The 23,820-nt window shown below is 33.4% G+C and overlaps 3 protein-coding genes, 1 non-coding gene and 1 pseudogene across 4 annotated transcripts; 1 reads left to right on the forward strand and 4 right to left on the reverse strand.

Moving 5' to 3' along the window:
- Positions 1 to 1,418: 1,418 nt before the first annotated feature.
- LOC110717684 lies at positions 1,419 to 4,188 on the reverse strand (annotated as a pseudogene).
- A 2,125-nt stretch (positions 4,189 to 6,313) lies between these two features.
- On the reverse strand, positions 6,314 to 7,552 carry LOC110718148 (protein DOWNSTREAM OF FLC-like). The gene is made up of 2 exons (XM_021896947.1): positions 7,236 to 7,552; positions 6,314 to 7,027 (listed from the first exon to the last, which is right to left on the reverse strand). Exons 1-2 carry the CDS (start codon positions 7,384 to 7,386, stop codon positions 6,696 to 6,698), a joined length of 483 nt encoding a protein of 160 aa, XP_021752639.1. The 5' UTR covers positions 7,387 to 7,552; the 3' UTR covers positions 6,314 to 6,695.
- A 1,450-nt stretch (positions 7,553 to 9,002) lies between these two features.
- On the reverse strand, positions 9,003 to 12,425 carry LOC110718106 (protein UPSTREAM OF FLC-like). Its single transcript, XM_021896905.1, has 5 exons — positions 11,768 to 12,425; positions 11,059 to 11,128; positions 10,825 to 10,943; positions 9,341 to 10,253; positions 9,003 to 9,246 (listed from the first exon to the last, which is right to left on the reverse strand). The coding sequence occupies exons 1-5, from the start codon at positions 12,057 to 12,059 to the stop codon at positions 9,093 to 9,095; spliced, it is 1,548 nt and encodes a 515-aa protein (XP_021752597.1). The 5' UTR covers positions 12,060 to 12,425; the 3' UTR covers positions 9,003 to 9,092.
- A 1,167-nt stretch (positions 12,426 to 13,592) lies between these two features.
- Positions 13,593 to 13,664, forward strand: TRNAQ-UUG. Its single transcript has one exon. It is a non-coding gene; the product is annotated as a tRNA-Gln (tRNA).
- A 2,953-nt stretch (positions 13,665 to 16,617) lies between these two features.
- LOC110717414 (inositol-3-phosphate synthase) lies at positions 16,618 to 20,578 on the reverse strand. Its single transcript, XM_021896102.1, has 9 exons — positions 20,163 to 20,578; positions 19,998 to 20,066; positions 19,707 to 19,842; positions 18,744 to 18,991; positions 18,112 to 18,454; positions 17,856 to 18,032; positions 17,563 to 17,751; positions 17,414 to 17,476; positions 16,618 to 17,094 (listed from the first exon to the last, which is right to left on the reverse strand). Exons 1-9 carry the CDS (start codon positions 20,351 to 20,353, stop codon positions 16,975 to 16,977), a joined length of 1,536 nt encoding a protein of 511 aa, XP_021751794.1. The 5' UTR covers positions 20,354 to 20,578; the 3' UTR covers positions 16,618 to 16,974.
- Between the last annotated feature and the right edge of the window lie 3,242 nt (positions 20,579 to 23,820).

A 23,820-nucleotide genomic window follows, 5' to 3' on the forward strand; every position in this document is an offset into this window, starting at 1 on the left:
CTCTCCAACGGCTCGTTTTGTCTTAATTTTGTTTGTTAAGATTCCCACATTAATTACGACTATACTTTGATTTTAGCTTCATTTGAGCATAAATCATAGTAGTACTCCGTAATTCATAATTCACAAATAAAATTATGGCTTACTTAGGAGGTTAAAACTACTCTTTTAGGTCTCAATTCTTCAGAACACGAGATTTTTAGGAAAAGGGCTTGTAGTGGTGTACTGATGTGTAGCGTGTTGGTTGAATTTAATTGTTAAAAAATTTTATAAAATATTTATGTGAACCCATGGTAAAAAGTTGTAATTTTGACAAGTTTTATACTTGTATTCTCTTTTTTCATCTTTGACTTTTTGTTAAGATTTTTATTGTAATTTTGTCTATGCTTAGCTTAATATTTAACACTCCGTAAGATTGAGTTGATGAATGATGAAATTGGAGAAACCAAATGTAATGTATATGAAAGTAAATTTATGTATCATAATAGTTACTACTAAACTCAGTATTTTTAATAAAAAAAAAATGTGATAATTTTTTAAAAAATTTGAGACATAAAAAAAAAAAAAAAAAAAAAAAAAAAAAAAAAAAAATCCTTGTATACAGGAGGAGTAGTGACAACTTACAAGGTTTGTGGCCTTGCGCCTTGGTGGTGTTCATGGGTGGGATGGGATTCTATTCCTGCCTTTTTCTCACGTCCAAACAAATCCACTTTACCTTGCTTTTTCTCCAATTGTAATATTGTATACCCTCCTCCATTTAAGCCATTTACTTTAGTACTGTACCTGTTTTAGTGGATGATATGAAGAGTAGGTATATTCACCCTCAGTGCTTTAAATTAATTAATCACTCTAAGCCATTACCTACCAAGTAAAGCTTGGTCTAAGCTAGTAGGAAAGTTTATTTCTCACAATAAGAGGTTGTCAGATTAAAACCCCGTTGAAATTCCCTTATCCCTCCCCCCACTTTCAAAGTATCTAGTCCGTTAACTCGGGGCATGAGGATCTGTAAGAGGTTCCGATCCAGTAGGGCCCTTCTCCTTACCAACCAAAAAATAAACTCTGATCCCTTACTTATTCGGTAATACATTACCTCTATCTCCGTCATTTTGTTTATTCAAATAAACCATTTACCAAATGTGGTACATTTTTTAAATGTTTGGCCAAGATAAAAGCTAATGAAAAAGTCATTTGTCAAACACCCAGGGGTGTTTGTAATACAATCTATCACTCATAGCTCGTCTATTCACAACTTTACATGGTTGGCATCATGTAACCATTAATATATAACGAATGAAATTATAGTTGATTAGCTTTATTATAATTGAAACCTTTACTAATGTGTGAATATATAAGAGCAATAAAAGATTGTCAAAGTTAATAAAAAAAAAGTCAAATATATTAATTATTATGGAACGAAGGGAGCGAAAATAATCAACAAAACAGGAAATATGGATTAGTAGCCAGGTGGGGATGAAGTCCGCGCAATCACCATATGTAGTCAATCCAGTGAGGTGCCTTTAGACTTTGGAGCGGCCCAAAGTGAATCCAAATCCTTTTTCTGCATTCTTTCTATTTTTTTTTGCCATCCTAAAGTTGGGTGTGTTAAAAGGTTTTTCTTTTTTATTTCTTCTTCCTAATCCTTTTATTTTAAAATTAGCAAAAAAAGGGGGAAAAAAAACAATAAATAGAAAGTAACTATGGGTATTTCATTTTAAAGTACACGTCTAACAATTTCGAGTTAATAAGTTTCTTCGTATTATAATTGTAATGACAAAATAAATTACTTCGTAGTACAGTTAGACTAACATAGAACTTGTAACTATATCAAAATTGTAGATTGCTACTGCTGCTGTAATTTCTTAGTAATTACAACAAAAATGATCTAGTTTTTATTTTTGGTGCAAACAAAAATGATCTAATGAACTTTACAAAAAAAAAAATGATTGTTGTAATGTGGTTAGAGCTTAGAATTCAGTACTCATAAAAACTGTACGTTGAGGCACAGACTCACTTAATCTGGAGCCAGTGCATGAATGACCTTTCCTATATTTTGTGCCAATTTTACGCTTCACCTCCACGTCTATAGAGAACACGGCACATACAGGCCGATGATCTGAAAACCTCGATTCCCCTCTTGCATAGTGTTATTGTTCAATACCTTGTCCATGCCATAATATCCTGTCACACCAGGCAGGGGTACGCCGTTTCTTTTTGGATTTTGCAGTCTCTCCGGCGTACATGTCTGAATTTTGAGTGTACTTATATGTAGGTGCAAACATTACTCGTCCTTCTTTCCATCCACTAAACACTCTACCCGAATCTCTCTCTATGATCAGCTGCATATAAGTCACACTAATTTTGTAACGCAGAGTAATAGACAGCAAATTTGTAATTTTTATTTAAGAAATAAGAATTGAACAGTCTCAGATTAAAATGGGAGGATCACAAACCTGATCTTTCTCAAGGAGGGTATCCCAATCATTGCCCTCTAGGAGAAGCCTAGCTTCTTCATAAGGCAAAGACACGCGATAGTTAAGATCTCCAAACCAAAGGATTCGACTGCAATCAATTTAACCTTATATTATACATCAAGTGGTGAATGAGTTATATACATTGAGCTAAATATGCTTATGATGAAAAAGTAGGTGAATACAAGCATACTCATGATCAATGATCTTCTCAGGTGCCTTTTTTTCGGATTTCTTGCATATCTTTGGGAATTGCATGCCCTTTAATATATCTGCCACATCTGCATTCCTTCTAAGCTCATCTCCCTCTTTTTGTCCGGAAGCCAAATGAGAACATACAAAACACAAGCTAGTTTTGTGGAGTGTCATGCTTATTGATATGCATCCCTGCACATAAATCACCCAACACGAGTCATTACATCGATTCACAAATTTGTTTAGGACGGTATGTAGTATATTTGTTCTGAATGCAAACCAAGGCTTTTTATATGTAAACAAAGTGTACCTTGTTCCCTAGATAGCCCATTATTCCGGTGCCCATAGTAGAAACTCTGACATGCCCAATGTATGGAACTAATTCTTTTCGAGCCCAAATCGAAAGAAAGAGGCCGACCATTTGCTTGCTTGAAATGAGATTATATTCATTAAGACCAGGGACAGCAGGTAATTCTGGAACAATTGAACATAATTCTTCCATGCTACTTGTGTAACGAGTTTGGAAAGGATTGTCATGTATACGCCGTGGTCTATGCCTTTCTGGAAGTACTGTCACTGAATCAAAACAGCAATTACAGGTCTTGACAACGCTGCTGTCCACTCTGAAATTCTTACTAAGAACTTTCAGATTAGGCTTCTGGAAGAAATTAGATTTCAAGTCCTTGGATGCTTTCGAGTTTGGGCTTGAATGAGTAGAATCACCCGGGGAATGCAAGGAATCATAATTGTTCCGATTTAATGTTGTGTTTATTAAGGCTAGCCATCTTGCTGCAGGTTCATTATCCTCCACCAAAACATTGCCTGCATTCAAAGGTACTATTTCCTGAAATCTGAAATAGAAGAGTACACTTTTATTATATGGCAAAATGAAATATAATCACATAAACTCATATTGTTGTAATTAGACATGACAATGTTCACAAATCTTAGAGATTAACCTATCATCCCTTGAATAAAACATTGTCATACAAGCTGCAATTTTACCATTAGGCAAATTTGAAAAGAGATGAGCTAGTGATTTAATGAACCATACCCAACTACATATATATCTGAAGAACTCTCGACCTGCAAGAAATCGTCGAGGCTAAGCTCATTATTTGGAGCTCTCCCACCCACATTCCAAGTTCCCACAAATATCCTACAAATTCCAACCAAAGCAACTAATTCAACAAGTGCAGTGCAGGGTAATTACAATACATGTATGTAACATTAACAAGATTATATTATAAGGAAAATATATGCATACCGATAATCTATGCTGTCCGTAACAGGTGCCACTGATGCTAACGATGAATCAAAATTGGACAAATCCAACCCTTCAATATGTGAATTAGTCTTTCTTTCTGAAAATTTATTACACATTTTATTACACCACAAAAACATTAAACTTTAGTAGAATTATCAAGTACAATTTTGTATAATAATTCAATTTCGCAATGTCATATATTTCACTTGTTGATTTTATATGGCAAACCATTTTTAGCACGTTTGACATTACTCATTTTGCGTCTTCCTCGACCATATTAATGCATGGTTGGGCCGCAATATGGAAAATTCGTATTTAGTAGGTGAGCTAACCAAAGACTATAAGATTATGAACTGGAAAATACAGAGGAAATATATATTGTTCAAATACAGTTTGACTAATTCATTACATATTTATACAACGTATTTTCATAAGACAAGAAATTTGTTTTGTAGACTAAAAAGTAAAAACATATAATTGATTTAAAGTTATACGTAAATGATTAATAGGCCTACCTGAGAAACTCTTTCTTATCAATCGAGAGTCTTCTAGGAATGCTTTTTTTCTTTCTGTAAGTTTCTTGTCACTTTCTGTAAAATAGGTTAATGGCTTATTAATACAAGCAAAATTGTACAAGAAAAACATGTACTCTTACGTAATATATTGACTTATAATACAAAGTCATTTTTGTTTTTATCAATTAACTTTTTGGCGGAATTAATACTTAATACAAAGTAAGTGAACAACAATATCACGTTGACACATAAAATTTAATGATCAAAGGCGTACATTACAAACTGATAGAAATTAAGATGAAGTTAAAAGAACAATAGAATGTGGATTGATTGACCTGATTCAGAAACTTCTTCATCTGATATTCTGCCATTTTTCTTGGAGGTGAAAATCTTTGGAATTATGGACTAATGCCCCACCACCAAAAAATAAATTATTACAAAGATTAAAAAAAAATTACAGAAAGTTCATAAAAATTAGATAAAAAAAAAAGTTGGAAAAAGAAAGAACCTTTTTTTTCTTGAATGTCTTGACAGGTTTATCGACAGAAGAACACGAGTTATCATTAGAGGAGGAGGTTGGAGAGGTGGATGAATTTTCTGCAGGACTTGTTTTTGACATTTTTAATTTTTTATATATAATAATAATAATGATTATATTTCAAGTTGGATCAACAATGTAGTAATACATAAATGAATTTTCTGGGCAAAAAATGATCTTGATTATTTGAAATTGAAAATTATGGGAAAAATGATAAATGTCCTTTCATTTGTTGATTATTTGAAAATGTTATTACCGAAAAAATAATTCTCTGTCCTATCTCTGCCGCAAAGGCAATGGGCTTCCGAATGAGTTGAGAGGAGAGGGGTGACCTGCATTCAGAATTTCCCGCCATGGGTTTCAGGATCCTGATTTTTTTTTTTTGGGGGGGAGGGTTAAATACTTAAAACATTATACGAAGTATGAGTTACTATACAATACAAGTGTAATTATACGGATCACATAATTTCTTAAATTGGGCAACTGAATGGATAACTGAATTTGTCATTTGGTCACTAATTACGGAATATTTAGACATCATTGATCATCATTTGTTGATATTTAGTCCAATTTTTTTTTTCTGATTGCTGAATTTAACATATTACGGAGTAGGTGTTTTCTTTAAGTGTAGTATTCCAATGCCTATTTTTTATTATTTGATCACGAGTGTAAAAATTAAGATACGTGTACAAATTTTATATTTAGCACCACCGATTCCCGAAAGAATTAGCATTTCAACCCTTATAATGGAAGAATTATAAGAAGAGAAATTTCAAGCAACCTTCTAACTTTCTAAGGTAGCTTAAGGTTGACCTTGTCTACCAGGATCAATTTATGACATCAACACAAGATTTCTCGTCAAAAATTAAATGTGTTAAAAAGTCCAATCCAAATAGTTAATTAATAATTTTAGATCTCACGTCAGATTATAATTCAAAGTGAAACTGGTTTGCCAAATTATTTGTATCTCTTATCCAATGTGAAATAGCAGTACACGGTACACCATTAGGTCTATTAATAGTACAAAGTCGGTGTTTTCTTTGATTAAAAGTCTAATGGTGATTGTTTGTCATTATAAAGATAACACTACTACTTTCTTTGAAAATAAATCTAATCTTCATGACTATGCAATAATTCTACAATTAATTTTTTTTTTTTTTTTGACAAGAATTCTACAATTAATTTAGATCATAGTATTATACATATTTTTTTACTTCTTGTTATACATACATCTTTAAATATTCGATTGAATCAGTTTTTTTTCACCAATTAAACAGCTTATTACGAAGTATATCCAATCAACAAAAAATCTACGACACTAATCACACATCCGAAACCTAATTCAAGCGCAATTAATCAAGTGTACGTTTGGATAAGCATTACAACACTTAAAATTTATGAGCAAACACAATTTAAGTACCTATATATTCATTAAACGAATACTGATCGACTAGCAGCAGACTAATAAAAGTAATAATGCATTACTAATTGTTGAGTACACTAATTATGGAGACAGGATAAATTAAAACCAATAAGAAGCTTGGTTCATTTGTCACCTACTCTTCCGAATCTAGCTTACTTTCAAGGTATAACGTACAAATTTTCATTTTCAATTTTTTTTTTTTTTTTTTTTTTTTTTTTGAACGGACAAGAATTTATAGATTTTTATTCAAATGAAAAATAATGTGGTTTTTGTTGTTACTGCCTTTGGCTTCTTACATGTCATCAGAATGGAAATAGAACTTGTAGAGGTCGCTACAAACCGGAAAGACGTAATCCTGGAAGAAACCCATGTTGTTGGCATGACGACGGAAAGACCTGATGCCGTTAAGGTCTGTAATAATAACTCGAGATCGGCCTCGGACTGGATCGATGTTCTTGCAGTGTGGCCAAGGGCTCTTCACTAGGACTACATCACAGTACTGATCACCGTGGTCCTCGCCTACGTGGAAGGTGAACCTTCCTTTCTCGTTTGTCTTGGTTGCGTTACGGAAAACCAACTTTGTATCCGATTTTTCATCCTTGCATTCTAGATGCACTTCGGCTCCTATCATTTGTCATTAAGAGCTATTTACCAAACACTTTCACAAAAGGATAAAATAAAACCAAAGTCCTATTCCAAAATTGATAAAAAAAAAAAAATCTTACATGCACCTGGGTGTTGTGCATCTACTTTTATGTACATTCGAGCGCAATTAAGAATATGTCCCAAAACGATGGGTTAGGGAATGAATAGAATGGTTAGAAGGACTTACCAGGAATGTATCTAGTGACGTTAGTCTCGAAACCAAAATGGCAAGTGTCACAGTAGACTCTACCGGAGAGCTGGTAAGGCGTATCGAGTGCCACAGTGGTAGCTGCTAAAGTGGCTAATGCAACGAGTAGAAGCAACCCCAACTTGGTCATCTTCACAATAATATATGGACACACAGTATGTAAGGGAAAAGCAGAAGAAATTTGAGAAGAGGTGAAAGTAAGATGGTGTATAGAAATACAAGTAGATATATAGTGCTAGATTGGGAATTGAAGTAGCATAGATGAGTGAGTTGTGGCATGCGATCACATGGGGTGCTGATCACTGATGCAATAGGAAGGTGCTGCTTCTTTAATGACTTTATGAATCAAAGGAGAATAATGTGAATCAGAGTTTAACAAATTAAACCACATTGCTCGCCGCTTCCTACTCTCCCGCCCTCTACTTCGCTTCTGTCTCTTCTTGCTTATTTTTACTACTAGTAGTATTTTTTTTTTTAATACTCGTAAATTCATAGTATAGAACGGATTTTGTTTTGTCCCTCGCCCTTAAATTATCATTTATAACTTTTTTAGGGATGTTATTTATGTCTGACCGTCTACTATAGAATTTTTAATTAGTTTGTGAATAATTTCAGTTCCTCGAACAATTTAGTATTATCTTACAAACAGCTAAGCTAGTTTATGTTTGTTCATTTTTAAGCTTGTATGCGTCTTAAACAACACTACCAAGTCACCAAGTATGAGTATACTAATTGACGTAATTGTACATTTAATCCCTTGTACTAGGTATACCTTTTAATTAAGCCTTCATGAACCCACTTTATACGCTACCAATAAATTTAAAATGAATTTGGTGCTTAAATGATACCGTGCGCCATGAAAATAGGCAAACATTAAAATTTAGATCAATCTGAAAAACTAATTTTTAAATTAAGTTAAACCCACTGCACAAGTGTGTTGACATGCATCATGTGCATTTATAACTAAAATTAGTGAGCTGAAGTAGTGCTTAAGTATGTCAATCTCATTTTAAAAAGCCCAATTGATAAAAACTAGGCGCAGATCTCAATTCTAACTTTCTAAGTCCTTTTATGCCGTTGACTTTGGATCTTGTAGTATTATTTTTCTGATTAGTGTTCAGACTTCAGACAGAAGAAAGTGGACGGTCTTCAATCTTTAAACTTTCATCAATGATAAATTTGACAATTCATGTGTGTCACCCTTATAATAGTACCATTTGTTACCCTATTGAATTTCCATCTGTTTTCAGTTAACTTCATCGTTTGACTTTTAACAATCTGTTAGGAAAAATTAATACTCTGTATGTTGAAACTATGCGAGTAAGAAATCTAACGATAACGATAATCCAGTTAATTATATTCATACGAGTAATTAATTTAGACGATCAAATCTTGGACCTTAAACAGACGATTGTATAAGATCGAAAAATTATTTTAAAACAGAGAGAGCAAAGTAATATTATGATCAGATTCATCACAAGCCATCACTTTGGGCTATAAAATGTTTGTTCACATTGTGGGCTGATTGTATAGTCTCACATTTGCCAGATCATCAAAAGCCCGCACAAAAAAATGCCTTTTTGCCAAAAGCCTTTTTGCCAAAAGCCTTTTTGCCAAAACTTTGGCCCAATATTCTGTATGATTCTACTAATCTTTAGTTTTAGATCCTGTAGCTGTAATAAGGTTATATATGTAGAATTTTGCTGAACTTTTTGCCAGTCTCCTTAGAAAAACACTGCTCTGACATTTAGTATGTTACACCTGCTAGGCTGCTACATCAACTTAAGGAATTACTACACCTGATGTATGTTTGATGGGGAGATTCATACTCATAACTTATACATTATGTTTGGTGGAAGTGGAAGAAAAACTTTTCTTTCTAGGAATACATAATTTGATAAACCCTTTCACTTTTGCGTCTTCTTTCTCATCATCAATGTCGGCTACTGATGCTGCTGCTGCTTCTGCTTGTAGTCCTGCCTTATAGCTCCTGTAAGGTACAACCAAATTGTAAACACATTGAACAGCAAGTAGTTAAATAACATTACTGCAACTAACTGATCATATCGCTTAATTTAAGATACCTTTGCTCATTGTAGGAGGAAGACTTGGTGAAGACAGGAGGGTGAGGGTAACTAGAGGCAGAGCCTGAGGAATGAGTGTGCTGATGATGAGTACTCATGGCCTCGACGATGGTTCCACTGAAGTATTCCTTCTCTTCTGATTGTAAATTTCCAAACCGAGGATTCTCAGACATGTACCTTACCATCATCATATCTTCGTCTTCACATTCCATGGTTACATCCTGATTATTGCTGCAGGGTTGTCGTTCATCTCCTACTACTCCTGCTTTAACACGTAGAGGAATCGCCTTATTACTTGTACTCACAGCTCGAGTACTTAGTTGCTGCTTCAAGCATGGCATAAAACTATTCTTCATGCTAAAGTTGAAATTTCTGTTGCTCCCAACATTAGGTTTGGGTTTGTCCTTGGCCTTGTCCTGGGGAGCAGCTATCCCGCCTCCTCCACATGCTATCAGTTGGAGGAGGACCGTGCTGTTGCGAGTCAAGCTTGTGGAAACTGCTGGTTCCCCATCCTCCTCAATGATTCTAGCAGTTTCTTTCTCATATCTTTTAGATTCTGAGGCAGTTGTTTTAGCTACTTGTGTTGGTGGTGGCGGCAGTTTGTCCGAATTTGTGGAAGAGGTGGAAGGCAGGGAGTAGGACTCTTCTTGCTCCATAGCTGGATAAGGAGCATTTGAGCTATTGCAGCTTCCCTTCTCTTCGTCATCTTCCTCCTCCTCATCATCATCGTCGTTATTCTCAGTTTGTTCATAGTTCTTGACAGCTTTTTGTTCCTGATGCTTAGGTACTACTTGTCTATAATTTTGTCCTTCATGTGTGCCACCTGATTTGTTCATCACCAATCCATTTGTTTTTATGTGACTACCTTGCCTTTGCTGCCTCCTTTTGATTTGAAGCTCTTCTAATCTTATTTCTGCCATTCATAAATCATTACTAGGATGTTTCATAACATACTACCAAAAATATTCATAGTCAGCAGCAGAGTTTTTTTTCTTTTTTCTTAAAGATGCACAAAAACGAGGATAATATTCTCTCAAGACTAAAAGCAGAAACAATTATGAGTATATAAGTATTCTCTGCCTTTAGTGTAATATTCTGAAACATAATTCAGCTAATTTAAAATATCCATGCCCAACAAATTCTGGAACAAATAATACCAAAAAAACAGAAGGAATGAATCAAGAACAAGAAAGAGACAGGTAAAATTGACCCTAAACATAACCAAAAGGGAGTGTATGACAAAAGGTTCTTATCATCAAAACGAAGACACCAACAAAAACAAACACGATCGATCTAGTTACAAAAACAGAAGTTATGCATACATTATACTCCATAGTCCATACTACTCTGGTTTAGTCTTGTTACAGTAACACCACGTGATAATGTTACCATGTCACATATAGTTCAATTTCCGAAAAGTGTTATTTTGAGTCCACTTATAATTCTATAATTGTATTACCCTAATGTAACAAGGAATTACTAACCAGAGTAGTCTTTCTCTTGTACGAGTTCAGATCCTTTGAGCACATATTCTGATCCCTCAGAAGCGTAAATAACATCATTCTCTGTCAAGTCATTCCATACATATCCATTCTTATAGCTCCTACATACGAAATATACAATTAACATCACAAATCTTACACAATTAATTAAGCAAAAAAATCCAAATTAATTAGTCATGATATATGTTACAAAGAGCGTCAATATTATAGAATTACCTTTTACAAGACCATGAATATTGACTAGGCATAGCTTTCCCTCTTAGCACCGCTAATCTGTCTACGACATCTGTATCATGTGCCACGCCAATTCAGATATATAACACATAATTTTACGACTACGAGTAATATTTCATGCATGTTTCACAACCAACCATATTATATACTCTCTATCGACTGTAGTTAATTAAGGCGTTAAGCCATATTAATATATTATATATTTATAAACTCCATGATTTAATTCAAAATATTAGTGCTCCGTATAATTACTAGCTCACGTCTAAAAGTCAAAAGTCGTCTAGATATACTCTCTCAGTTTGGAAATAGTAATCATCGCATACATTATACATATAAGAAGTGAGTATAGTAAAAGTGTCCGAAATTTATTATTTTAAGATACATGCATGGTTTATGATTATTTCCTAATACACAATTAATCACTTAATTACATTATAGGAGAGGACCATATTATAGGGCCGGGTGTAACAACAAGCCTTGGATACAGCAATTGACTTGAGAATCAGGATGCATACATAAATAATACGTACGTACTAGCCAAATTCTTCTTAATAATATCTACAACTAGTCGTAATTAATAAAAATTAATCAACTAAATACTTTTATTACTATTATATCATTTTACTTGTACCATTTAAACCAAAAATAAAATGAGACGAAGGGAATAGCATAGAAGAAGTATGTTGCATACCTTTAAGACGAAGGGGTTGGGTGGCTAAATGGGAGACCTCCATGTAATGAGGGTGTTCAAGCTGTCCATTCCGAGTGAGATAATACACAACTTGAACCTTGCTAAACATCTTCAGTCCTCTATTTTTAGGGTGTTGTTCATGTTGTAGATGTTGCTGAACTTTTTTATGACAACTTTTTCTAGCACTTGATGTTAATTTCGCGCTATCCGGGGTCGGACTAATTGAATTAACCTCTAACAATCTCTCACTTGTTGAGGATCTTCCTACTCTCCCAACCTCCACTTTATCCATCTCTCAACTTCTAACAAATTAAACTGAAAAAAGTGTATAAAACTTCAAAATAACGTTGTTTTGTAGCAGAGAAAATACTCTGATATTTATATACACTGACATTGATCTCTTCTGTCTTCTAAACAAGAGTTAATGAAGGGAAGAAAATAGACATTGAAAATGAAATAACAAAACCTCGTGTCGCGTTATTTCCTGGATTTTTTTGGGGATAAAAGGGAATTATAAATATAAATAAAACAAAAGAGAGAAAATTCAGTAGATTTTGGAATTAGGAGTTATGAATCAGATGGTCACATTATAATGTTTTGCTGTCTTATATGTCTAGCTATGCATACTGTAGAAGAAACTAGACATGTTTCAGCTTTTTTTTCTTTCTGTGAGGTACTTGCTCAGTTGCTTGTTCAAACAAATCTATAGGAAAATTCGTATAGCTATAATGAGTACATACATGACTTTCTATGATCATGACTTCATGAGTGAGTAACGCCTCCAAATAATTGAATTGATTTTTGTATGAGTAATTTCTTTTACTCCGTAGGACAGAAATCTATAAAATTGTGGTCATTTTGTTAGATTAAATCACAGTCGTTTATTTCTTTTGACTAATATAAACTGTTGATAAAGTTGACATTGACCTTATACGAAGTATGAAGGAAAACATACTTCCTTGAAAAAACTAGACAACGAAAATTTAGAGTAAGTAACTCAATTTGAGCAATAATAAGTTAATTCAGAATACTAATTAGAAAAAATAGATTAAGTTAGTACTTGTATAGCCGAAGGCTGAAGCAAGCAAACATTGAAGTGTAATAATTATATGTAAATCAATAATGCATTAATGCTTGATACGCATTTTTTGTGTGGCTGGCCACACCGTGTGGCCGACTGACACACATCTGTAAAATATGATCAGGTAACCCCTTACTAACCGACTAACCCCTGACTGACCGAGTTACCCCGACTGATCAAGTAATCCTTAACTGATCGAATAACCCCTGATCGAGTAACTCTTAACCGACCGAATAACCCTGACCAAGTAACCACGGTCACACGATGTGACCAACCACATATGAAACTTTGTGAAGATCAAGTTGAACTAGAAATAGTTGGAGTAATTTTCATGTACCACATTAATGTAGTTACTTCGGATCGCTGTCCTAGTACACGTCAAAATTAATGCTTCCCTCGTGTAATTTATTTGGCATTATGGATACTTTCTTTGTCATTTTTATTTGTTGTCGCATTCTCATTTCTCATTTTGTTAAGGACTATAGAATTAAGAGTTCTATTAAATGAGAGTAAATTTGTCAATTAAAGAAAAATAAAGAGACATTACATGCACAGTGGTATAATAATACATATAAATTAGAGCAATTTTTGCAGTTTTAAGGGACAAATTAAAAAGGTAGGCAAATTGATCTTCTAGAGAAAGATAAAGAGCCTAAAAGTTACAGTCTTACGGAGTTACGGGTATTAGCTATAACTCGTTGGTATTATAATAAATGGTTTAGATCTATTTACTAAAACATCAAAGGTTCTATGGTGTAGTGGTTAGCACTCTGGACTTTGAATCCAGCGACCTGGGTTCGACTCCCGGTAGGACCTTTTTTAGTTATTACTTGCAGTATAGATTTTCAGTCCTAATATTGTAAATTTGCACCCTTTATTTCCATTTAAAAAAAAAAAAATTAATAATAATCATCCATATATTTTTCCCTAAAACTACAATCTATGTACTCCTGGGCTCTTACAATGTGCAGCAATAATAAAACAATAAGTTGCACAAATTAAGAAAGTCAACTTGATAACAGGTGTCAGGCTTATCACATACCCCAATAATATTGCTACAGAACTGCAGGAGGGTAAACCTGTTCCTCCAAATATTCTATCCCCCAACAGTTAGTACCATCCTCGCTTAAGATTTTTATTAAGTACGTACTGTAGTAGTAACAGATAAGGTAGTCTCTTCGTTTTATAATAATTGACATATATTAATTGACTTTCTTCACCGTTTTAAATTATTACAGGTAGAGTATAAAACATATTTTTATACCTTAATCACCAGCTTAAGTTTTTGGTGAATTGATCCTTTAACAATTACCTTTTTATAAACTTTATAGACATTTAATTATCTATAATTAAGGAAATACTTGTATGATCTGAGAAATATTACTCGTACTACAGTTTGAATGTATGATTAAATAAAAGAGGTAGAAAAGTATAGATGGGGGGAGTCCAAGGAAGTGATCTGTTTGTGTATAAGTGCATTAACAATGGCAATGCAGGAAGTGACTTGAGCTGGTTGACATGTCAGTCTCATTTACATTTACCATTCCCATTTTTTTTTTTTTTTTTTTTTTTTTTTTTTTTGTATCAATAATATTTAACGGGGCTCAACATCTATCTTTGCATTTACCCCTCATTCTCTCTCTTTTTTTTTTTTTTTTTTACCCTTTTAAGCTTAACTTGTATGCCTACATACCTTTGTCATATGAATCTCTTTTTCTTTTTTTGAAGCTCCCATGTGCTATGAGACCTAAACATAACTCTACTACTCTAGTACATATTGGTCTAATCTAATTTCAAGACTTCATTGTTTTCTTAAAAAATAAAAACAAGGATTAAATAAACAAGCATTGGTAGAATGTGGCACCATCTTCCTAAAGTCAATCCTACGAAAGTATGAACCTGCTGCCTATGAAAAGATGTTGGACACCACCTTGGAGAAGTACATTTTGATGATATGGTTTGAATTTTTGAATTTAAATGTAACCTCATAGGCTCATATAGTCATATCTCATTCAAATATAAACATGATAGCTTAGGTTTTGTAAGCTACATGAATGTCATTCATTTAATTTGCTTCATATTAGCAATTTTAGCATGTATACGTAATCTGAATTATGTTCACCCGAGTATATGATATATAGTTATACAGTGCAAGTGCATGACTTTTACTAAATACATTAAGGATTAAAATCATATTCTAGACTTTTTTTTTTTAAAAAAAAAAAATAAGTAGAAACACAAAACTTATCCTTGTGTAATATGATTAAGAACTAAAGCTAGCAAAAAAAATCATTATCAACACAAACTACCACCTTTGCTTCACAATACTAGCACTATTTTGATTATATTGCTTGCTTACACAATTCTGATCTCAATTTTTTCTATATGAAATTGGTTTAACTTTATTTTCACTTTATTTTTTTATTTTTTTTTTTGAGGAAAGTAACTTTATTTTTACTTCGTATACATTGATGTTAGTTTCCCATTCAAAAAAAATTAATCAAAGCTAATAAATAGTGTAGAAAATCAGAATATGTTATAACTTAAGTACTGTAAGTCTGTAAATGAAAACAAAGGAACTCCAAAATTAAAAATAAAACACTTGTTGAAGCTGTTATTATACAAAAATAAGAGATTTTCTCAAAAAAAAAAAAAAATACAAAAATAAGAGATAAAGCCCAATGGACCGGTATGTTGCTGAACATTTCAATTTTTTTATCAGCCAATAGTTGGGCTGGCCCAAAACATACTATTTAGTATTTTTTTTTTTTTTTTAAAAAAAAAAAAAAAAAAAAAAAGAACCTTTAAATCTGTAATTTCCTCTTTTTCGTATTCTTTTTTGCTCAACACAATACACGCATACAGAATGGAAAGTTTTCCTTTGCTAAGGTCTGCCTCGTTCGTACTATGTCATAACCCATAACGCATATGCTTAATACAACCAAAAAGAAAGTACTGGTAGTAGAAGACCACAAGCTAGCGGGACCAAAAGGGAATACGTGGTAGGTTAATGGGTAAGCCATGCATAATCAGTGGTGTAGTGTACTAGTGTAGCATCCATCAACTCTGGAAGTCTCATTCAATACTATTTATGTTGCACATGCTTGCTTCTTATTAATGGGCCTGCTTACCACTTTCTAGCTACTTCAGAGTCCAGAGATGTTCCAAAATTACCACTATTTCAAATGTCCGGAAATATATAATCACCCTTCAGTAACAGTACTCTAAGCTTAATTTCAAACATACCTTCACTTCAAATCTTTAATCGAGTCCTACAAACAATCAATCGGCATCCAGAAACAATTACTTAGGGTTTGTTTGGCATCGTTGTGGTTTCTGTTTTTTTTTTTTTGTTTTTAAATTACTACCAGTCAACCTGTGTTTACAGTGGCCCAAGTCTCTTAGATCAAATTCCGTCCAACATTTCTCGTGAATTTGTGTATCAGCTAAACAATCATTAACATCTAATACTTGTAATATTCTTAGCTCAAAAATCTTCAGGAAAATCTCATAGGGGCTTGACTCCATTCACAATCAGATGAATATGAAGTCAGGAAGGGGAGCCAATTATTATACTTAGATGGTCAATATTGTAATTAGAATAGAATTATAAGACATTAACCAGTACAATCAACTGATTATGAAGCCAAAGTCTTAACATTCTTCCTAAGTCGTTTATAGTTCTGCTAAATTTTTGCAAGCGATTTGTATGAACATACGAAAATATTAGAGCTGAGCACTTGAGGACTTGAAGTAATGCACTAGACACTTCAAATTCTGACAATTAATTACATAGATTAAAGCTAAGCAGGGAAAAACTGCTTGCCTTTGAATGCTGCTTACACCAGAAAATATACATTACAAAGACATAAAGTGGTACCACTACTTATAGAAAAGGTTGTTGAACCTGAGAAACAGTAAGAAGCATATAAATAATGAAGAAGGGGCATAACCACCACAAAAGCTAAAATTTGATTAATGGGTGCTGCCTTTTCAGACACTAATACAAAAACACAGCAGCACTACACACAAATTAACTACTTTCAGATCATCTTTTTTATTGGCAATGCCTTAAAAAGGTGGCGGTGGCGGCTACTGCTGCTGTGCTGCTTATGCACGTGCTATTCTACTTGTATTCAAGGATCATATTGTTCTCCGGAGCCAAACCTACACACGCCCTCATTATGTTCTCGAGCATTGCCCTCTGCTTTGAGAGTGCGTTCACTACTGGAGTGCCTGGTGGAACCTGTCATATTGATTTCAAATTACCATTTTATTAGTATAGAACTTATTAGTTATTACACAAAAGTGAAGATCATTTTGGGACAGATGTATTACTGAGACGCGAAAATGACTACAAACTTTTTGGTGAGACGTTATATACAATGTTTAACATCAAAGACAAGCACAGTAGCACTAGAGACATCCCTATGTTTCATGTAATATGTACTAGTGTACATGTGGGCTTTTTCTAGCGCACCACCTCCAAATTTGCAATTAAACTGGTAACTGTCAACAGATGCTAACAACCAAAAGCAATTGATAAGAAAGTAAATTGAACTTACAAGAGGTGCTTTAGTGAGGTAACTGAGTATGGTAGCAACTGGATGGAAGGAGTGAAACTTGTCCTGCAAAATCCATTAACCATCAATTAATATGACATATTTTACAATTGACAGAAAAGATAATGATTGACATATCCGTCCATTAATACCTCTGCTTCACTCTTGAACTGGATACGAGTGCTAAGCTCAGCAAGGAGGACCAAGTCGAGGATGATTGGAGCAGCCAATAGCGAGTCCTCACAGGTGTTGTGTAAGACAATGGTGTTCTTACCACCCATGAATATCTCGGATGTGTACTCATCCATGGCTCTCTTGCTGTCTCCCACATATGGAACATACTTCATTTACACAGAGCACATGCAAAAATGTTAGTCCAATTATCAATAGCAAAACACAGTGACACAAAAATCATACTTCTTGAGTGAAAGAGCAATATATATACCTTGATGACGACAACATGATCAGGGTGTTCACCAGGCTCATACAGGATACCATTGCTAGCAACCATGTCATCAACCACATTACTCTTTGATATCTCTTTAGACCTAAAGGTCTGAGGTGCTGACAAGTTCATCCCGTCATTGTTTCCCAAGTGGTTGTAACTCACTATTGATGTTGGCTGTCATTCCAAATACTTAAATCAATACATGTTCACAACACTTATATTTTCAATTAAGGAATTACTATCAAAGATATACCTTAATACCAGCCCCAACAAGGAAGTCAACAAGCACGGATTTCATCTTAGTCTGACCACTCTTGAAGTCATCTCCTCCAATCAAAGAGTTGTTCTTAATGGCCAGATCAATGAGTCCAGGGACAAAGGTGTTTTGAGGACTACCATTGATGAAAGGAACATTTTCAAGAACACAGGCAATTGCATACAAAGTCGATGGTGAGATCTCGGACTCATTCCTATCAATAGCTGCCATCAGGTTCTCTGTGGTGTCATTCAGCCCCACCACGACATTGCTGTACCTCTCTGTGTTTGCTGTCCAAAGCACCACAACCTTATCCACTTTGTTCTTCTCCTTAAACTCCCTTCAGTTTCAGATGCAAATTGTTAATATTAAATTATAATCCTGCATTATATATCTGCCAATCCTACATTCCTACCGCCATTTTACTGATAAATTTCATGTTATTGCATTAATTTTAACGCCCAAGTGATTGTACCTGTGTTTTACGGGTACAAATTCATATCGAACAAAGAGTCCATGTGTACATTAACAACAAATTTAACAATAAAAAGGCTAATGATTTGAACTAATTAAAAAAAGAAACATATAGCAATATTAATTTAATATAAGAAAATTTGACAATTGTATACCTAATGTCCTTAATGACTTGCTCAAGTTGCTCCTTCTTAGTGCCCTTAATGATGTTGTTAGCACGAGAATCTTGGTTGGCAGCAATAAAATCTGGGTCGTAAATACCAGGAAGGGGAATCATGTGCTCCATGTAGGGCCTCAATTGCTTTTGCAAATCAATGTCCAGGACTTTAGCCCTGGTCATTGCATCTGCTAAATTCATGTCACTAATGTCCCAGCCCCCAAACACAATGTCGTCAGGGTTCACCTGTTTTATTCCAAATATAAATTCACTTCATTATCATTTCCAAGATCAAAATAAATCTTAATTAACCATACTAGTTCAATATACTGTATGTCTGTACATCATATCAACACGACTATTAATTCCGAACAGACAAGATTACATTGTTAAAATCGTGGACATAATCTTTTAACCCTTTATAGGTATTTACACATATAAGATTAGTGGATTGTTTATTTTTGTTAACAGTTTGTACATGGTCATCATCAAATGACCCACAAATTACCCCATTTGAAACATAACCAAGGTGAGAATCAATTGTCTAATAGGGCAATCAAACGTAAGTAGCAAATTTGTACCACAAGATCAAAGTTTTGACTAGTTGCACAAGTTGATGCAAAATAGAATAAAAATCCAATAATCGATGTTGACCCTCCTTTCACTTATGCCCCATTCATTTCTCAAAAGTTTCTTTTTGGGAATAAAAATGAAGCACGCACAAAATGGCCACCACTCACTCACCAAGTGACCACATAAATTAAATATTCTTTTCATTCCATATTATTTGAGCACTTAATTCGCTTTGATCAACTACTTCGTATAAAATAACAATGCATTATTACTCAGACGATTAAACATGATACAAAATACGGAGTATGACACCTTCAAAAAAACTTGCGCATAATCTTAAACGACACGAAAAAATTAAATGACATGCACGAAGTCGAAAAATACACACCATAGGAAGGAGACTCTTAAAAGGAGCATAAATTTCTTCGCCATTGAAAGAGCCAACACGAATAGAGGATGCCTGAGTAAGGGATCCAAAATAGTTAGCTTGTTGAACCTTGTCTTTTGTTGCCCATGAAATTCCCCTGTAAATCCAATCAGCAATCACACATTCAATCATACAATTGATTTCATTTTTTAATTAAGTTTGAATCTCCAATATAATAAGTCAAAATAAACATGCAATATTTAATTAAAATATTACAAAAAGGGCGACAAAAGCAAGAAAATGGAAGCTTACTCGCGATTAGCGATGACACCACCGGTGAGGGTGCAGCCATTGTTGCCACCCCAACCCACCAACATCACCCTGAATTAAATCAACCATATGATAAAATTTAGTAAATTAAAATACGCATAAAAACATTATATTATATTAAAAAATGAAGAGATTAAGAAAAAATACCCAAGTTTAGGGACATGGGTGTCAGTTTTAAATTCATATTTGACAGATTTGGGTTTAACAATCCATTGATAACCAGAACCTTTACGATTTTCATGAACCAACTCAGTAGTTTCATAGTTATAAATCGAATGAATTTCGTTGTCACTGTATGTGACATTTGGGCTTTCTACCTTAAAATTTTCGATAAACATTTTTGTTCTTTACAAAATTAAGGATCTCTGTTTTCGTTTTCCTTAATCTGGGAAAATAAAAAAAAATAAAAAAAAAAAAACTGAGAAAGGGGGAGAGAGAAAGAGAAAAAGACTGAAATGAGGAAGAAGGAAAAGAACAGATGTGAAGAAAGACGAGAAGTATGTATTCGCTTTTATCTCTCTCTCTTCGACTGCGTTTGAGAAGTTGGGAGTGAGTCGAATGCTCACCTCCTGCCTTCCTATTTATAGACCCTACGAGTTCATTTTCTAGCTTGTCCACTTGGCTATCTTTTACTGGCTCTCTTCATTTCCTTTTCACACTTTTTTTTTTCGCTCTCTATCCTACGTGTTAATAAATTAATTTGACCTTAAATATACTCTCTCTGTCTCATAATACATTAAACTTGGACTTTTTCATAATTTATGTATTAGTTTGGGTTATAATTTTTTTACTAATGTGTTAATTATTTTGAAACGGATAGAGTATATTGCGAGGTCTTCGTCCATTCAGTTTTACTTGCAACACAATATAGTATATAAAACAATGCTCATGGTTGAAGCCAAAGATTAGTTTATATATCCTATCATGCCCGCTCACATGAGATCCCGTTGGTTTGAAATATGAATACAACATGAACCTCTCGATAATTAGGAATAAATAAAAGCTTTTAGAGAGAGAAACAATTAGTGACACCTTGTTTATTACTGTAGAAGGTTTTGTCAACTCATTTGGATTACCTCAAACCATCTCTAAATATTCTACTTGAAAGGTTAGCTAGATAAGATTTGAACACGTGAGCTTCTTTGTCATGCAGGCTTTGATACTATATAAAAGGACTAATTCAATCAAAAGATTAAGCTCGTAGTAGAAGTAAATTGACCGTCGTTGGTTTATACCTCTATCACAAATATTAGAAACAAATTTCTATTTAACCTGTAGATAATAATATTCACCCTCTATATAATAATTTAAAACCAAGTTAAAATTAATACGTTAATAGCGTAAAATCAAATGGATACACTTAATTAGATACTTAGTCTTTCATATACTCTTTCTGTTTGTTTTAATTATGGAACTTTTCAAACTTTGTATACCAATTGGCAAATTGATTTCCATGTACATGCTCACATGTTATAATTAAGGTAATCAACTAATGTCATTAGTGATTATATTAGATGATATTAAATAAATAAATGTTGATAGCTTATAAAAACGAATATAAATACATTATAAAAAATGCCATTAATTAGTCATTAATTAGTAACACGATGGTCTAATGCCAAAGACCAAAGTTAGAGGAAGATCTAATGCTTATTCAATTTGCCAATTCCCAACTTGAAAAAATGTAATCTAAAGAATGATTTGCAACCATTTAACAAAAGAACATCTTTTGAATCCTCGAACATTTGACAAATTCGATTGATTGATAAATAAGTGGTCCAAAGGCTCGAGAGGAAAGAAACTGATCCTCTACAAAGAAATGAAAATGATTGAAAAAAGGACATTGACATTGCCATTCGAAACAATGGAGGTTTGCATTTTTAACAATAGATAGGGTCCCATAATAATGTTAACATTAAGGATGGATGTTAATCACAGGCTGCTCTCTCCCTAGTGACACCACTCGGGATATAAACCATACGGGTTGCAACGTGGGAACACTTGGTGATCCATATTCACTTTTTTGAATTAATATGGGTCCCTTGCCCTAGTCCAAGACAGAAGCTCCTCGAATTACTTGTCCTCACCCCCTTTCCCTTTATTTATTACACCGTATTTACAACTTACTCTTTCGTCTCAATTTAAACTTTAAAGTACTCGTAAAATGATTTATATAATCTCTTTGGATTTCTAAAATATGGAGTATAATATTTTAAGTAAAAATTTATGATAATAAAATAGACATTATATTATAAGGCGTGTTAAGAACATTATACAGCAGATGTAAGACAGTCTTTATTAGTGTGGCTCAACTTTGAGTATTGAAATACAAAATGAGTTGTTTTTTTTACCTCTAATGGTGATACCCAACCCACTTTTCAATTTAGCAACTCATGTGAAGTCTAATTTTCCAATGGTGAGACTCTCTAAAGTATATTATGTCATTTTCAATTTATGGCCAACCAAGTCCATATTGTAAGTTTTTTTAAAAAAAAAAAAAAATTACAAAATATATTATAATATTGATAAGGGATCACACTTTTTGTCAAATGAGACTCAAAATTGGATATCTAAACTTAGCAACTTTCTTTTAGAGTTGTTAAGTTTAAATACCAACTTATTGGTATCCTTGTAAAAATTTCTCTCTTTCTCTTAAAAAACTTTTTCAAGTCTCACCACTGGAGATAGTGTAATATAGAGTATACTTTAATACAAGTAAATAAATAGGTGTGATACTGTGATTAGAGTAACTTCGGTGCATGTAGCTCACAAGCTAAGGCTTAAAACCAAATACCGAGGTAAATTAATATTCGATTTTATCAAAATTTAAAAACAATAAATTTAAGATGATATATACTTCGTAATTAAATTTGGACCGTTTTGTAGAGATAACCAAACAAATCTGGAAAAAATGAAGTTGTCACGTAGAAAGTAAGTAACAAATTGTTTCCATCCCTAAGAATTAAATAATGACCCACTAATTTTTCTGAGTTTCTGAGGTTGAAAATATCTCCTTTCATAATAATACTCCATATAAAATAAAATATATCCATTAACTTTACTTTAGTTAAATACTCTGATTTATAACTCATTTTATTATTCCCACTCTTCATCAATTATTATCTTAATCATGCATGTTTAAAGAGCATGTCAATTACTTCAAAATAAAAGGGACAAATCTTAGTACTACATATTACATATGAACTTATTCGAAATTATTATATTAATCCATATTTAAATATCTTAGCTTATTTCCAAATTAAGAGTAGCAACAATGCATATCACGTTGAAGACACGTACTAGCATTATGAAGTATACGAAGAAAGCATTTGACAAGTAACACCAAAGACAAAAAGGTAATGAGTCTAGTGATGACCGTCTTTTTACAACACTTCGTTCTAGTTCCTCCCTCGGAAGTAACGTTTGAATTTGGAGGGTTGAAAGAACTACCCAAATCAAAACCATTGTATAGAATTTTACTTCCTTTGTTATATTCATTTGATTGCCATACTTGTTAATATGCAAGTTTGACTAGTTATGTATATCTTAATTATTGTGAAAAAACAGAAAAAGTTACTATGTTGAAAATACAAGTATCTAATTATCCATTAAGATGAATTCAAAAACATACTTTGTATAATGTCCATATAGATGAATTCAAAGAGCAAAGGGCGAATTGGAACAAAAAAGTTTAGAATCGTACTTAACTAATGGAGTATACAAGAGAGTAAGGGATAGCTCAAGTGGTTAGATCTTCCCTCTCGATCCCAAGAGATCTTTGGATCAATTCTCATCACCAGTCCTT

This window comes from Chenopodium quinoa, unplaced genomic scaffold, assembly GCF_001683475.1.
Source record: "Chenopodium quinoa cultivar QQ74 unplaced genomic scaffold, ASM168347v1, whole genome shotgun sequence".
Lineage (NCBI taxonomy): Eukaryota > Viridiplantae > Streptophyta > Magnoliopsida > Caryophyllales > Amaranthaceae > Chenopodium > Chenopodium quinoa.